This window comes from Ctenocephalides felis, unplaced genomic scaffold (assembly GCF_003426905.1).
Source record: "Ctenocephalides felis isolate EL2017-DRISC unplaced genomic scaffold, ASM342690v1 CF-g0.4_SCAFFOLD_01886, whole genome shotgun sequence".
NCBI classification, from domain to species: Eukaryota; Metazoa; Arthropoda; class Insecta; order Siphonaptera; family Pulicidae; genus Ctenocephalides; species Ctenocephalides felis.
Genome location: NW_020538040.1, coordinates 24,509,092 through 24,526,608, shown reverse-complemented (window position 1 = coordinate 24,526,608; position 17,517 = coordinate 24,509,092). Strand labels below are relative to the sequence as shown.

The 17,517-nt window shown below is 30.2% G+C and overlaps 2 protein-coding genes across 2 annotated transcripts in view; both read left to right on the top strand.

The window, feature by feature from the left end:
• Nucleotides 1-7,842: 7,842 nt before the first annotated feature.
• LOC113374786 (interferon-inducible double-stranded RNA-dependent protein kinase activator A homolog) lies at nt 7,843-8,496 on the top strand. Its single transcript, XM_026614753.1, has one exon. It carries the CDS (start codon nt 7,843-7,845, stop codon nt 8,494-8,496), a length of 654 nt encoding a protein of 217 aa, XP_026470538.1.
• A 6,570-nt stretch (nt 8,497-15,066) lies between these two features.
• LOC113377195 (EF-hand domain-containing protein D2 homolog) overlaps nt 15,067-17,517 on the top strand; it is a 59,286-nt gene continuing 56,835 nt past the window's right edge. Inside the window, exon 1 of the mRNA XM_026617420.1 lies at nt 15,067-15,236. Within this exon, the coding sequence (XP_026473205.1) occupies nt 15,067-15,236 (170 nt within the window). The remainder of the gene's footprint in view (nt 15,237-17,517) is intronic.

The following is a 17,517-nucleotide window of genomic DNA, read 5'->3' as shown; positions in this document are numbered from 1 at the left end:
AACATTTTTAAATGGTTAATTATAATCACTATATATTTTGTCGTTCATAAAATATACAAAGCAATCTTATCGCGCAAAGCACTTGATAAAGTTTATATTAGCAAGTGTTGCCGAATGAAACCATCTGAGGATAGGTTTCTTCCGATTAGAATATTGTAAATTTAAAATTCATATTTGAAGTATAAAACTTGGTGTTCGCTCCATATCAAAGGGTGCGATAAATATTGATATAAAAACAAAAAATCATCAATCGATAATCACACAAATAAATCAAGTCAATCAATACGTTATCAAAACCAATATTGAACTTATTATAAATACGAATATAATTTGTAATCAACAGAAAATAAATACATAAATTTATGAATTAAAGTGTTTATAACAAATTTGGTCCTTCAAAATTCAATCAAAACAACATTGCAAAAAAACACTTGGTTCATTTTTGAAATTTTGAATTTTTTTTCAGAAAATTTCGAAATTTGCTTGAACCAATCTTTGTTACAATCTTGGTACGGAATCCAACAAAATTGTAACAAAATTAGTACTCATTTTTGAAAATTTTATTAAATATCTGATAATTTGATGTGCTTATGTCTGATGATCATTTTTGACCGCCAAATTTCAATTTATTTTATCTTTTTTTCTGTATCTCCGAAACCGCTAGACCTACCTTACCAAAAATTTCATCAATTCTTTATTTCGAACATACCCATACAGCACGGGTCAAACAATGGTCGACCTGTTTGGTTCCATGTACAGTCTTACCGGGTTATTATAAGCGTATAATTAATAGGTTTAGACCTATACGTCTTACAGGGTTATTATAAGCGTATAATAAATAGGTTTAGACCTATACGTTACCCGCCGGGTCAAACAATGGTCGACATCAAATTATCAGATATTTCATGGAAATTTTAATAATGTGTATCACTTTTGTACCCATTTCTATGGATTTCGTAACATCGTTCGTTTCTATGCAGATAAAGCAGTGCAATTGCTTTGAAAAAAAGTTCAAAATTTCCAAAATATTTCAAAATGAAAAAAAAAAACTTATTTTTCCAAATTTTTTTTTTCCAAAAATTAATTTTTTTTCAAAAATTTGAAATTTCTCCAACATCTAATTATTTCAAAGTTTAAAATAATTCAATCTTTTTTAAAAAAAAATTTTTTTGGTACGGGAAGTTCCAGCAATTGCCTTAAGGCACGATGCGCCATACACCGCTAGTTTTTTCAATATTTGTAAAGACGTCTTGTAAGGGTTAAGAACTATTACCGTCTATTTACGTCATAGTTTTAAATTTAATCTCATTTACTACGCATGATCAACTTTCAACTCTGAATGATCTCATTAAAAACCGACTAATTTTATTATGTAATACGATTCTGGAATAATAGAATAAATGCATTGTTTGTTGCCTGAACATCAGAGCTCGCAGCCTTGTTCAATGTCATGATATTGATTTGACGCCAGAATTGCCCCTGACCTACATCGTACCGTGCGCACGGCGCAGTTATCCCAGATGAATCTGCCAGACGCAATATCATCAGAAAATCGCTGATGATATAAAACAAAGATCAAGGACCGAATCTCATTGTCGCAGAACCATGTTATATGAAAATATGATATATTACTAGAGTTGCATGGCATCGTACCAAAAATTTAATTTTTTAAAAATTAGATTTTTAAACATTTTTGTTTTTTTTTTTTTAAAAAACTTGAAATTTTGTTTTGTATTTTAAATTTTTTTTTAAATTTTGAATTTTTTTGAAAATTTTGAATTTTTTTAACTTCCCGTAGGGTAAGTTATAGTAATCGCAAAAAAATCGAAAATGAAAATTTTTATATATCTTTACGTTTCAGAGGTTTCTGAATATTTTGGCATACCTTATTGTTAGAAAAAATAGATGTATGTGTGTGTGTGTGTGTGTGCGTAGTATGTATGTGTGTGCGGATACAAATTTTCGTCGACGATTTCGGGAACACGGATGAAGCAATTTGAATAATTTAAAAAACATTCTATCCCTATTGATAAGGAGACGTGCTGATTAGTTTTTGGCGGAGGTAGGTCTAGCCGTTCCGAAGATATGGGGCAAAAAGTGCCAAAAACGGCACCTCAGTTTTTAATAGAACGGAGCGTCCGATTTTAATAATTCAAAAAACATTTTACTTGTATTGACAAGATGAAGATTTGATCAAATTTTTATAAGGGCAGGTTTAGCGGTTTCGGAGATCTAACGAAAAAAGTAAAAAAAAATGCCATTTGGCGGTCAAAAATGATCATTAGACATATGCACATCAAATTATCAGATATTTTATAGAGATTTTAACAATAAGTATAAATTTTGTTTACATTCCTGTGGGTTCCGTATGGGTTAGACAGCGACGCGGCGCTTACGCGCTTTATATTTTGTCTCTATGCATTTAAAGCAGTACGATTGCTTTGAAAAAAAGTTCAGATCTTCTAACATATGTCAAAATATAGAAAACATTTTTTTTCAAAGAAAAAATTTAAAAAAAAACATTTAAATAATTTTTTTTTTCAAAAAAAAGTTATTTTTTGTCAAATTTATAGTTTCTCAAAAATCTTATTTTTTCGAAGTAATTTTTTTTCAAAAATGTTAATCGTTTTTAAAAAAAATAATAATTTTTGGTACAGGAAGTTCCAGCAATTTGCCTTAAGGCACGATGCCCTAATTGCCTTAAGACAGAATTCCACTTACAGCTAGTTCAAGCTATCGCTCTGCGTAGCTACTTTAGAGACAAAATATCGAAGCGCGTAAGTGCCTTGCCGCGGTCTAACGGATAAATTTTGATACAGAACCCATAGAAATATAAACAATATTTGTTATTGAAATTTCTACATAATATTTGATAATTTTATGTGCATATGTCTAATGACCATTTTTGACCGCCAAATAGCATTTGTTTTACTTTTCTGGACCTGCCTCCCCATAAATTTTATCAGTTTTTTATTTCGTCAATACAAATTGAAAAAAAAAATTCAAATCATTCAAATCCGACGCTCCTTTATCTAAAAAACTGAATTACCATTTTTGGCACTTGTTGGTCCGTAACTTCGAAATGGCTGGACCTGCCTTTCCAAAAACTAATTAGCACGTCTTCCCGCCAATACAAATCAAATGTTTTTTGTATTATTTAAATCGGTTGATCCGTGTTTACGAAATCGTCGACAAAAACTTGTATTTACACACACACATACATAAATTCATTTCTTCTAAGTAAGGTATGCCAAAATGTTCAGAAACCTTTGGAACATAAAGCAATATAAAAATTTTCATTTTCGATTACTTACTCTGTGCAAGGTTAATAACTATTAATATGATATGCATATGTCCAATGACCGCTAAATGTTTTTTTTGTTTTTTTTTGCATCTCAGAAACCGCTGACTCTCTGAATACAAGTAAAATGTTTTTTAAATCATTCTAATTGGACGCTCCGTTCTTTCAAAAACTGAATTGCTATTTTTTGCAATTTTTGCACTTTTTGCTTCATATCTCCGAAACGGCTGGATATATCTTTGTCAAAAATTAATCAACACGTTTTCCCGCCAATACGAATAGAATAATTGAATTGAATTATTGAAATAGAATTCTTGAATTGAATTATTGAAATCGTTTGATCTGTGCTCCCGAAATCGTGGACGAAAAATTGTACCCGAACACGCAACACACACGCACACACATACAACCCTTGAAACGTAAATATTTGAATCAGGCGTGTCACACATGAAATTTAATCTATAAAACGCATAAACGTCAAAATAACAATTTTATCATAAGTGCATTTTTCTAATGTGCTCTTGGTAACACATACGTAAAGTTAGGTTATAAGTGTAAAACGCCTGATTCCACAACAATTATATAGCTTTTTGGCAGTTTTTACTACCAATTTATACGAAGATTTAACCGTAACATAACAATTATATTTTATCGGTGAGTTGGCCTTTAAATATATACACAACATATAATTTTATCCAAAATCAGTAAATACCGCAAAAATGTGACAATTCCTGATTTCGATGTTTGTACGTATTTGAATAATCTTAAAGCATTTCTATTGATACCATTCTCTATCACTTTACCATACCATTTTTTACACTCGTTTGTATTTACATTATTGAGTATAAATACATACAATAGATCTGTTAAATATATAGATCATAAAAAATGCAAAAACCTCATAAAGTAATAATGCTCATGCGTTTTATACTCGTACGATTCTCCTCGCACGTTTTTTCCACGTTCTTCGATATTCAAGTTCATATATTTGATTTTATGATAAAATCTATAGTAGTAATCTCTTCGAGTATTGAGTTTGTCCTGCACGCTGCAAATAAAAAATAAAACAGATTAAATACATCATTTCATTTTACAACTTATGGCTTTTGCGAGTCCGCAGAGCAATAAAATATGCAAATGCATCTTTATCTGCATGCAAACAGACTTGTACTCCCACAAACAATCCCGACCGTGAGTCACACTCGTCCTTTCAAGTTGTTGTTTATAAGGGTAGGTCTCCATGACCCGCGATTCAGACGAAGAGATTTACCATGGATTTATGTGCAAGCGTACCGTAGTCGCGCAGTACTATAATGAGACTCGAATGCATTTAAATAGCGCGCCATGGACACTTGCCCTAAATGCTGTGTTTCAAAAATTCGAGGGGGGTAATTTTTGGATATCGTCAATCTATAATGGCATCTGCAAAACTAAAACTAGTGGTGCATGGCATCGTGCCTTAAGACAAAATGCTAAAACTTCCCGTAACGTAGTTTAAAATTTTTAAATGTTCAGAAGAGATAATTTAGTTTTTTTTTTTTTGAGAATTACTTTTCTGTGAATTATGATTTTTTTTTGAAAATTATAAAAAAATTTGAAAAATTTGTAAATTTTGATATCTATTTTTTTGAAATTTTGATTTTTTTTAAATTTGTTGAAATGTTTTAATACGATGTCGGTTGATCCATACTGTCAAAAATATTTGACTTTCGACCGCCAATGACATTTTATTTAACTTTTTCTTCTGTATCTCTGAAAACGCTGGAACTGCCTTTGCAAAATCTCAATTAATTCTTCAGCACGTTAATACAAGTGGAATGTTTTTTGAATCATACAAATTGTATGCTTCGTTCCTTCAGAAACCTAATTGCCATTTTCTGTACTCTTTGCTCCGTATCCTCGAAACGGCTGGACCAACCTTTCCTAAAACCAAAACAGCAAATCGCCTTTCAATAGAAATTGAATGCTTTTTGAATAATTCAAATCGGTTGATCCGTGCTACCGAAAACGTGGGCAAAAAATTGTATCAACACATACATACACACACACGCACGCACACACAGACGCATCCATTTTTTCTAACGTATGCCAAAATGTACAGAAACCTTTAACACCTTAAATATATGCCAAAATTTTCATTTTAGATTTTTGGACGATTACTATAATTTGCCCTACGGGAAGTTAATAATTGTACACACAATTAACAATATTGCATTAATCAATTACAACAATAGCTTCGAATATAATTTAATAAGAGACCAAAAAACCTTAGATAACTTTAGATATCATTTCTAGCTAATATTTTCCAAAGTTTCAACTGGCCTTCCTTGAGCCATCTGTGGCGTTTGATCCTATAATCGGTCAAGTTTGACATCAGGCAGCATGAAACCACTTGAAGTTTTAGATCTCAAATATAATCTCAAGTGAAAATCGCCTTTCGATGGCATATCTGCATATAAAATCATAAAAAGTCAAAAAATGCTATTAAGTAATTAAGTATTAGTGATTAATCAAAACAGGATAGGACAACTCCTAACTGGGGCACCTGCCAAAAACAAACCACGCACTGCATGTCAAGAAAAATTAATAAATGTGTTCATAATATAAAACAAGTGGTGTAAGTCATCGTGTCTTAAGGCAAATTGCTAGAATTTTCCGTACCGTAACGAAATGTTATAAATACTGTAATAATTTACTCTAATATTTATAAGATATTTACATAAACTGAATTAAAAAGTTAAAATTATTTATTTAAAGTATATAAGTGAGCTTCAGAACTTTAGCCAGATTAAAATTAAAATCTGAATTATTTTCGATATTAAAAAAAAAATTTTTTGAAAAAAAAAATTGAATTTGTTTTTTTCAAAAGCGATTGCTTTGTCAACACAAGCAGAAAGTTTTATGAATCATTTTCATTTTCGATTTTCGGGCCATTACTATAACTTACCCTACGAGAAGTTAAAAAAAGGAAAAGAAATGGCCTGACAGAGTTATTTTTAAAGGGTTGCAGCTTTGACATCAAAAATGCACGTTCTGCATATACCTCGCTCATTTTTTTTACCTAAACTACATTTTTACTTTTTCTATTAAAAAATAAGATAAAAACGCTTTCTTTAAAAATGAAGTGGCCTTTTTCTTTAAGACGAGTTACATCAACTTCCTAATTACCTAAAGATAATGAAGTTCTTCAACAAGAATTGAGGCAGAAACAATTTAAATTACAAACAAAAAGTATCTGTTCGCGCCATATCAAAGGGTGCGATATATATTGATAAAAAAAAAACAAAAAACGAAAAATCATCAATCGATAATCATACAAATAAATCAAGTCAATCAATACGTTATCAAAACCAATATTGAACTTATTATAAATACGAATATAATTTGTAATCAACAGAAAATAAATACATAAATTTACGAATTAAAGCGTTTATAACAAATTTGGTCCTTCAAAATTCAATCAAAACAATCAGTGAAAAAACAGTATCCATTTAATGGTAATGGTAACCTATCAATAAAAAAACGATTTTGAATTTTTTAAATCTATTCAGAATTTGTTTTAGAAGCTGGTTAGTTTACTTTGTTAACTAATTGTTTCTTCCAACGTGGGCTTATTCGTAACTCAGTTATAAGAACTTTGGTCTTGCAAGCACAAGGTTACAGATTCAATCCGTGCCTCAAACAATCATATATTAAACAGTAGTGATGTTATTTTTATTTGAAAATATATATCTAAATATGATTTCAAATTTAAATAGCCTTACGGGGTCACTTTACGTTCACATTTGCAGACATACATGTTTCGGTTCTTCGATCCAATTATTCAGAAAAGTATGCAGCTTAATTTAAGTTAAATATAAATAGTACACGCAAATAATTTGTACAGATTAGAGCTATGAGATTGGATTTACAGGTTTCTGGTTTCAATATTGGCATCGCTTTTGCCTTAGGATAATAGCTTTTACTCTTAATAGCTTTCATTACTGCATCAATAAAAAATATCAGTATTACAGAAATTGTAATATTAAATTTATCACATAGAAATAGGACAACAGTTGGGTCGCCATATACAAAATAACTGCGTCATTAAGAAGCCACTCATAGGACTCGTTAATGTAAAGTATTTTAGTTTTGACTTCTGTAAATAAAAAATTAAAAAGAATAAAATAAAAATGTGGCAATTGATTAATAAGTGTAGGCGCCTATGGGAGTATATTAAATATAACATTTCTAATCCATTTAACATATTGTCCAAAATTTGCCAGATATTTTATACATTGAACAGTATTTTTTATTGATGACAATTTTTATTTTAAGTAAGCTTTGAAAAAAATTTATTTTCAAAACAAATACTCATCAGTTATTCACAACATTAGTTTGAATAATATAAGTTTCATAAATTCGTTATTGTCATAGTTATTAAACGCAAGATTGATCATAATTAGTATCCTGCAAAAGCAAGGCAATACATTTTGCTGAAAAAAAACGAGAAACCAGAAATAGGACACAATAATATTCTGATATATCATTGATTTTATGCAATGGCAGAAAAATCACCAGTAAGTAGCTTGTATGAATTATGTGCAATTTGTTTAATACGGCCTAAATTTAACTTAGTCCACGAGAGTACGAATACTAAAGATCAATTATTTGTATATGAAACCACTTTGAAGTACAGAGAAAATGATGTAAGAGTTGTAGGAAGCAGCAAAATAAAAAAAGTGGCTAAGGAAAATGCAGCCAGATCGGCGATTAAAAAGCTTACTGAACTTTTATCTGAACTCGATCCACCATCAAAGAACATTGAATTAGAAAACTTTGAAAAGTGTTTTGGTCATGATATAATTATTAAGTTAAAAGATCATTGTAAAGTCCAAAAATTACCTATTCCCGAGTTTATGATAACTGACTATCTGGGGCCACATCAGGCAAAACAATTTACAATAAAGTGCTCTGTAGGATCGTTTGAGCAAAGTGGAACAGCTGGTTCAAAGAAAAGGGCTAGACGACTATCAGCATACAAAATGTTCGAAAAATTAACATCGGCGGCTAATACTGATAATAAAACACTCATTCCAGAGCAAAAATCCCTCCTGGAAAACCTTGATCCTGTTGGAAAATCTGTCCACGAAAAATCTAACAATGACATAGTCATAATGAAAGGAGCTGGCTTAGAAGTAGAGTGCTCTAAATGAAATATTCTTTTAATACCCCATATTTAATTTTGAAGTCAGAATGTTTCTTATTGACCTATAAGCATTGTAAGAAGTGTTTTCATTGTATTTCAAATCATAAAAAAATATAAATCATCATGTATATTCCTACGATTCAAAGAAATAAACCTGGTAGTTTTGAGTACTTATTGTTTTACTGTTTAACTTACTACTAACGTTAAGTTCTGATTGCTGTTCATTAAAAAAATTTTTAGAAAAAATTATACCCGGAACGCGTTAATGTAATTTTTTTTTTAATTTTCATATTTTTTTGCACCTATTACAAAATAAAAAAAATAGCAAGTTTTCTGATAGTCCTTTGTAGAATGTCTAGATCGGATGCCAATCCATTGATTGGGCGTCCGGGTATGAGCGTTAATGTAATAACAATTTTATTTGTTCGCATGTTTGCCATAAAATGTATTTTGATTTTATGAATAAGTTCTTACTCATATCAATGTTGATATAATAATCGTATTATCGAAGTGTTGAAAACAATCTGCGCTGTTAAATGGCAACGAAAAATAACAAATTTTGTTTAATTATACTGTTCCGAGAACCAATGTTTTTCTATGTTCTTCTATGACTAATTGCAATATCAGTAAATTTAATCGATAAATATTATTTTCACTGAAAATTATTTTATATAAACGTGTACGATAAGCTTATTGACGTAATGCTTAAGAATTTCTCACTTAAATATAGTTTAGTTTAAGAACTTATAATTATATTTCCATCGTGAGACAATACATTAATGACTCATAGATTGTTTTCGCTTTAACTCTAACTAAAGCTAAAATTTTTGGGTAATTTTCAAATTTATATAATCATTATGATTTTCAACTTACCGTGTGGTAAGTTATAGTAATCGAAACTGATAATTTTTGCATATTTTTATGTTTTAAAGGTTTCTGAACACTTTGACATAAATCAGAAAGAAGGATGTGTATGTATGTATAAGTTTGTATGTGCGGTTCTATTTGTTATCGACACTTTTGCGAGCACTGATCAACCGATTGGAATGATTAAAAAAACATTCTATTCCTATTGACGAGAAGACGTGCTGATTAGTTTTTGGCAAAGATAAAGATATGAGCAAAAAAGTGATAAATATGGAAACTAAGTTTATACGAGAAGGGGGCATCCGATTCCAATGATTCAAGCAATATTTTACTTGTATTGAAAAAGTTAAATATAAGTTACATTTTTGCAAAGACATGTCTAGCGGTTTCGGGGAAAAAGATAGTAAAGTGACATTTCGTGGTGTGAAATGATCATTGCAAATCATTATTATTGATTCATATACATGTAGAAATATTGATGTACAGGTAAATAGGTGGACAGGTGTACAAGTAAATAGGTTGACAAGTAGACAAGTAGACAAATAGGAAGATAGGTCAGAAATTTGACATGTAGACATGTGAATAAGTAAAACGGTAGACGGATAGGAAAAATAGACAATTAGGCAGGTCGACTGGTAAGCTGGTAGACTAATAAATACGTAGACAACTATGCAAGTAAACGGGTGAACAGGTAGGCAGGTACTTGGTCGACTAGCAGATATTTAGACAGGTTGTCACTTTCACAGGTCGACATCATATACTAATCATTTATCATATATTTATTTATTAAATAGATTATTTACACAAGTCCGGAAGTTCGTGCATCTTGCCTTAAAGTAAGGTGACCATATTTTTTAAAGTCAAAATCGGGACGGTAAATTTTAGTTATGTATTGATTTTGAACTATAATAAATACTATTAAAGGATGCAATAAAAATTTGTTAATTTTAAATGAATCATTTTTTTCAATCAGAAACACTCAGTTAAGAATATTTTCATTTTGAATCTATATATTTTTTCGCTTTTAAACTTAGTATAAAATTTTGTCTTTATAGTTATTTTGAAAAAATTATGACCTATGCCAGGCAGTCAAAAAGATTGTTTTCACAATTTTCGGTAATGTCTATGAAATTGAAAATCAAAGTTTCAATTTATTAATGTGATGTGCTGTTTTAACCCGCTTTTGGCATTTTGTATTCGAAAATTTTCTCATTAATAACGTATTGTTTAATATAAATATACTCCTTTTATATAACAATTTCAGATATTTGATCAGTAATTGTAATTTTACTATTAATTACAAAGATTCCGGGACAAATATTGCTTTTAGAAAAACCGGGACAAAAGGTGGAAATTCGGGACTGTCCCAGCCAAACCAAAATGCTACTTACTACTAATTAAAAATATTTTTATTTTCAAGAAAATCTCATTATATCATTTTTTACTATAAAAACCACTTGACAGAAAACTGAAAACGGGCATACCATAGTCCCAAGACATCGAATAGAAATACTTCTAACAAACTTTTGTTTTCATTTGGATTTCCTGTTCGAAGTACGTATCTGTATCTACAAAGCAAATCATTAACAAATGCAATGTATATGAGTCAACTAATATTGCTATAATATTGCTTTTTTCGTAAATGAGTTTTATTTTGTATTATTTATATGTATATTTGTTATTTGTATATTTATTATTTTTTCAACGGTTTTATATTTATTCCAATTTTTTATTATCGCACTGAAATTAAGTCAAATAAAGGCTCTTAAGTATGTTAAATTACATCCAGTTTGGCTTTGATTGCTAAAATAAAGTAAAAAAGAAAAAAAGAACCTTTTTGGTGTCATCATCTAATAGTTCTAAATTTATTAAATAAATAAAATATTTTTTCACAAGAAATACATACCATAACAACAAGAACCCAAATAAAGAATTATTTTTAATTATAATTAAACAATGAGCACAAAATATAACAGAGAAATATTATGTAAAAATATTTTTTGTAAAATCATGCTGTTTATATTTTATCATTTTTGTTGCTCGCCTGGGATTTTGCTAGATCTTGGCATAATAATAGATTTTGTGCCCAAATTGACCCCGCGCAATATTAGAGGCCTGTGAAAAGCGATTTAATTATAAAAATGAATTATAATGAATTAACGATTTTATAAGACCATTTTCTTATTTGAGATAATAAATGATTCCGAAACTATATATGTATATTTTTATTAACTTCTCGGAGGAAAAGTTTATTTTTGCAGAAAATCTGATTTGCTAATTTTATGATCTATTGATGTTTCAAGTCAATCTAAAACGTTTGACACAAAAATTGAAAAAAGTATGAGTGTGTATGTGAGCCAAAATTTGACATTTCTCAAAACGGCTACACCGATTTTTAAAATTTGGAAGCCATTTGATGAAACTTGATAAGGATTCGCATTGATTAGTTTTATGACACGATCGGCCCATTTATGACCTATTTGCTCATTGTGAGACTTATGTGTTAGGTGCATAAATTTATGTGTACGTTTTAGCTAAAAATCCTGAACCAATTTTAAAAATTCAAAAACTGTTCGAAAGATATTAGTAGGACATCGTAATAATTATTTTTGGTAAAGACCGACCGGGTCGTTTCTTCATAATTAATTGTTGAGATTTATTTATAATATAATTGTAAGTTCTTAAGCTAAACTATATTTAAGTGAGAAATTCTTAAGCATTACGTCAATAAGCTTATCATAAACGTTTATAAAACAATTTTCAGTGAAAATAAAATTTATCGATTAAATTTACTGATATTGCAATTAGTCATAGTAGAACATAGAAAAACATCGGTTCTCGGAACAGTATAATTAAACAAAATTTGTTATTTTTCGTTGCCATTTAACAGCGCAGATTGTTCAACACTTCGATAATACGATTATTATATCAACATTGATATGAGTAAGAACTTATTCATAAAATCAAAATACATTTTATGGCAAACATGCGAACAAATAAAATTGTTATTACATTATTTTCAAAAATGGTTGCTGAATGATGCTGAATGATGACATTTATTTGCTTTCTTTTATTTCGACGATTGGCTGAAAATTAACATTCAAGAATATGTCTCAATATCGAACAAACAAATTTAAATCTTATATATATATATATATATATATATATATATATATATATATACTACCGAAAACCACGAAGTACATTCAAAGCCCATATTGCATTTTTAAATCTGACGAATTTGCGCTTGTTCTTTTATTTAAGAAAAGTCTTGTGCAATAAGCCGGTTTTGCTCCTTATTTACGGTTTTCAATGTTTCGATTCGCTTAAATAATCCTTTTATGACGGATGATTGTGCGAACGAGAAAACAGGTGTTCAAAATTCCTATATGCATGGTGATGTTCTTGTCGCACGATCATCAAATTGACAGGTTGAAGTGTTCGGATTTTACCACTACACTAACGAGTGCGAATCGTGTCATTATGATGTTAAGGGTAATTAAAATTAAAATCCAATCATTTTTGATATACAAAAAAAAAGTTTGTTTTAATTTTTTTTTTTTTTTGATCTCCCCAAAAACCAATCGTTTCTTCACACTGTCAATACAAGCAAAATAATCTTTAAATCATTGAAAGCGGATGCTGTGTTTTTTTCAAAAATTACCGTTTTTCGCACATTTACCTTCGTATCTCCAAAACGGCTGGACTTGTCTTTGCCAAAACCTAATTAACACTTCTCCCCATCATTACGATTTGAATCTTTTTTAATCATTTAAATCGGATGGTCTGTTCTCTCAAGAACTTTATTAATATTTTCTGCACTCTTTGCTCTGTATCTCAGAAATGTCTGGACCAATCTTTGCCAAAAACTACTCAGCACGTTCTCCTCATCATTAGGAATCGAATACTTTTTTAAATATTTTAAATCGGTTGACCCGTGCGCCTGAAATCGTGGACGAAAAATTGTAGACACACAAAACACACTCACATACATCAATTTTTTCAAGGTATGCCAAAATGTTCAAAAGCCTGTGAAACGTGAAGATATGCAAGAATTTTCATTTTTGATTTTTGCAAAAATATATATAATTTTTTTATGGTATGCCAAAGTTATCAGAAGCCTCTGAAACAAAAAATGCAAAAAAATTCATTTTAGATTTTTTGACGATTACTATAATTCACCCCAGTGGAAGTTAATTAATATTAAATGTATTAAATAAGTAATAATGTAATTATATAATTATATAAAATTATCCAAGTTAGAGAAAAATAATAAAATAAATAAATAAAAATAATACGTATATAACTTGTTTCCAAATTTTTAATTTCCCGTAGGGTTAGTTATAGTAATTGCAAAAAAATCGAAAACTGTGCGAAAAAGTGGGATGCATAGCATCGTGCCTTTAGGAAAATTGCTGGTACTTCCCCTACGGGAATACCAATAACTTACCCTACTGGAAGTTAATAAATATATAATAAACAAATAAATATGTAAATTAGGGTAAAATAATAAAAAAATAAATAAAAATAATAAATAACTTGTATGCAAAAATTTTCCGTACAATTTGAAAAAAATTATTAACTTCCCCGTAGGGCAAGTTATAGTAATCGCAAAAAAATCGAAAATGAAAATTTTTATATATCTTTACGTTTCAGAGGTTTCTGAATATTTTGGCATACCTTAGAAAAAATGGATGTATGTGTGTGTGTATGTGTGTGCGTGTGTGTGTGTGTGTTCGGATACAAATTTTCGTCGACAATTTCGGGACACGGATGAAGCGATTTGAATAATTCAAAAAACATTTCACTTGTATTGACAAGATGAAGAATCGATAAAATTTTCATGAAGGTAGGTCTAGCGGTTTCGGAGATATGGAGGAAAAAGTAAAAAAATGAGCCATTTGGCGGTCAAAAATGATCATTAGACATATGCACATCAAATTATCAGATATTTTATAGAGATTTTAACAATAAGTATAAATTTTGTTTACATTCCTATGGGTTCCATACCAATGTTTATTCGTTAGACAGCGGCGCGGCGCGGCGCTTACGCGATTCGATATTTCGTCTCTATGCAGTTAAAGCAGTACGATTGATTGCTTTGAAAAGAAGTTCAGAATTTCCAAAATATTTCAAAATACACTTTTCTTCAAAAAGTATTTTTTCAAAAAAAAGTAAATTTTCGTCAAAAATTTATAGTTTCTCAAAAATCTAATTTTTTAGAGTAATTTTTTTTTCAAAAATGTTAATCTTTTAAAAAAAAAAAAATTGGTACGGGAAGTTCCAGCAATTTGCCTTAAGGCACAAAGCCATGCGCCCCACTAGTTTTAGAAATTACGGCAAACATAATACGCACATATAAATAAAAGTGCCCTCCTAAAATATTCGATCCGGTCTCCTAGTGCGACTCTGCGTGTGGCGGGCCAGCTTAACACGTTTCGCCGTATCGTACTACGTTCGTTCGGCTCAAACTCAAACTCATTCCGTTGCAAACGCTGGAACTGGTAGCACGTGTTGCTCCACGGTAATAATCGCATACGAACGAAACACGAAATTCACGTGCTCCGACTTATATTCTATTTTACCAAACCGACTTTTAACCATTTCGACTTTTAAATAATTAATATCAATTCGTACCGAATTTTATATAAAGTGATTTTTAGTGCGTGATTTTGTTTTGTTCGGGAGTTTATTTGATCCTTTTGCCAAAATGCCAGCCGATGAAGAATTAAGTTCAGTGCTGTCCAGAAGACAGAAAATTAACGACGCTTTGGATGAGGGAATTGAAATTAAACCGAAATTCAAACCTGGGAATATTTATAGTGAATTTCATGAGTTTTCCCGCAAGGAGATCAAACAGTACGAGGCCACTTTTAATTTGTGAGTACATTTGTAATTGATAATTAAAATCTCGGCGAAGATAAAACATACAATATTATTGTGATTTATTCTTAATTTTCCGTAGGTTGAGTTATAGTAACCGCAAAAAATCGAAAACAAAAATTTTTATATATTTTTACGTTTCAAAGACTTCTGAACATTTTGGCACACATTAGCAAAAATGAACGTATGCTTGTGTGTGTACATACATGTGTATATGTGTGTGTACATGTGTGTGCGGATACAAATTTTCGTTCGCCACTTTTAATCTGTTAGAGTAAGTACGTTTGTAATTGATAATTAAAATCTCGGCGAAGATAAAACACATAATATTCTTGTGATTTATTGTTGATTTTTTTTAACTTCCCGTAAGGCAAGTTACAGTAATCGCCAAAAAATCAAAAACAAAATTTTTTATATATCTTTACGTTTCAGAGGTTTCTGAGCATTTTGGCACAACTTAGAAAAAATGGATGCATGTGTGTGTGTGTGTCTGCGGATACAAATTTTTGGATCAACCGATTTGAATGATATTATATTATTCTATTATATTATTCTATTATATTATATATTCATATTCAAAAAAGATTCGATTCGTATTGATGGGAAAGCGTGCTTATTAGTTTTTGGCAAAGGCTGGTCCCGCCATTTTGAAGTTACGGGTCATAAAGTTCCAAGAATGATAATTAAATTTTTGAGATATCAGAGTCCAATTAAATCAATAAACAAAAAATACAAAATTCACAAAAATCCCATTTTTTTCAATGTTTACAAAAAATATTAGTTTTTTTTAACTTCCCGTAGGGTAAGTTATAGTAATCGCAAAAAATTGAAAATGAAAATTTTTATATATCTTTACGTTTCAGAGGTTTCTGAATATTTTTGCATACCCTAGAAAAAAATGGATGTATGTGTGTGTGTGTGTGTGTGTGCGGATAGAAATTTCCGTCGACGATTTCGAGAACACCGATCAACCGATTTGGATAATTCAAAAAACATTCGACTCGTATTGATAAGGAGACGTGCTGATTAGTTTTTGGCAAAGGCAGGTCCCGCCGTTTTGAAGATTCTGGCCAAAGACTTCCAAAAATGGTAATTCAATTTTGGAGATAACAGAGACCGATGATTTAAAAAATGAAAATTTTCAATATATACAATTTCAATATGTTCAAAAATCTCATTTTTCAATATTTTCAAAAATCTTGTAAAAAATAAATTACATAAAAAATTGTACACAAAATTTTGTCCAGAACATTGCATTCAACATAATACTTATAGTCCAGTAATTTAAGCTTAAATTAGGTAAGAATCTCGAAATTCGAGATACCCAGCAGTAAGTCTGTAAATATATACTTGTATATTGACACCTAAAATTTGTCTCAAAACCTACATATGGTAAGGTGTAGGCAATTCTATAGCCTACTCTCCAATTACAAAATATTTGGTAGGACGTCAACGCCCAAGTAAATGGACAATGTCAACGTCCAATAATAGGATGTCCCATACAAAATGGTACTAAATCTTGCCAAAATTCCATGTATTTGCTATGCAATCAGGCGTTTTACACATAAAATGCAACTTCACTCATATGTCATCAAGCAATATTACAAAGATGCAGTTATGATAAGATTTTACGTTTGACAAATGTGCGTTTTCTAGGTTAGGTTTTCTGCCCTTGACATATGGCTGTGTATTTAGTACCATTTTGTATGAGAAACATTCGTCTATTTTACGATAGAATCGGTCCCAAATATAAAATAATTATTTAATAAATCATTTTTTCTTTTTTCGTTTTTTTATTTCATCACATAATTTACAACTGTAAGTAAATCTAAAGACAATATAATGAGTTGATTTTTTTTTGTTATTTTTGAGCAACAATCAGAATCTAATAGTTCCATAAGAGGGCGTCCATTAATCACGTGAGCGAGTTTTTAAGGATTTTTGGACTCCCCTCCTTCTTGGTGATACATTGTAATTTAACCCCCTCACCCGCCAAATATCGCGTGTATTTTTAGTTACGTGACAAAACTGTAAAATTTTTTAATTTTTTTTTTGAAAATGTTAGATTTTTTTTAAAAAAATCAATTGCGAAATAAATATGCGTGACACCTTACTATACCCCTCCCTCCCCCACGTGATATTTTGTGATTTTTTGCCAAAGTGCTCCCTTCCTCCCCCTAAAAACTCACGTGATTAATGGACGCCCCCTATGTTGTGCTGATTTGACTTAATACTAGTCTCCTCGACAGATGGCAACCCAAACGGTTGTCTCATCTCT

What these genes read in the sequence shown, in the direction of transcription:
- LOC113374786 (XM_026614753.1), top strand. Translation starts at nt 7,843, where the DNA reads ATGGCAGAAAAATCACCAGTAAGTAGCTTGTATGAATTATGTGCAATT.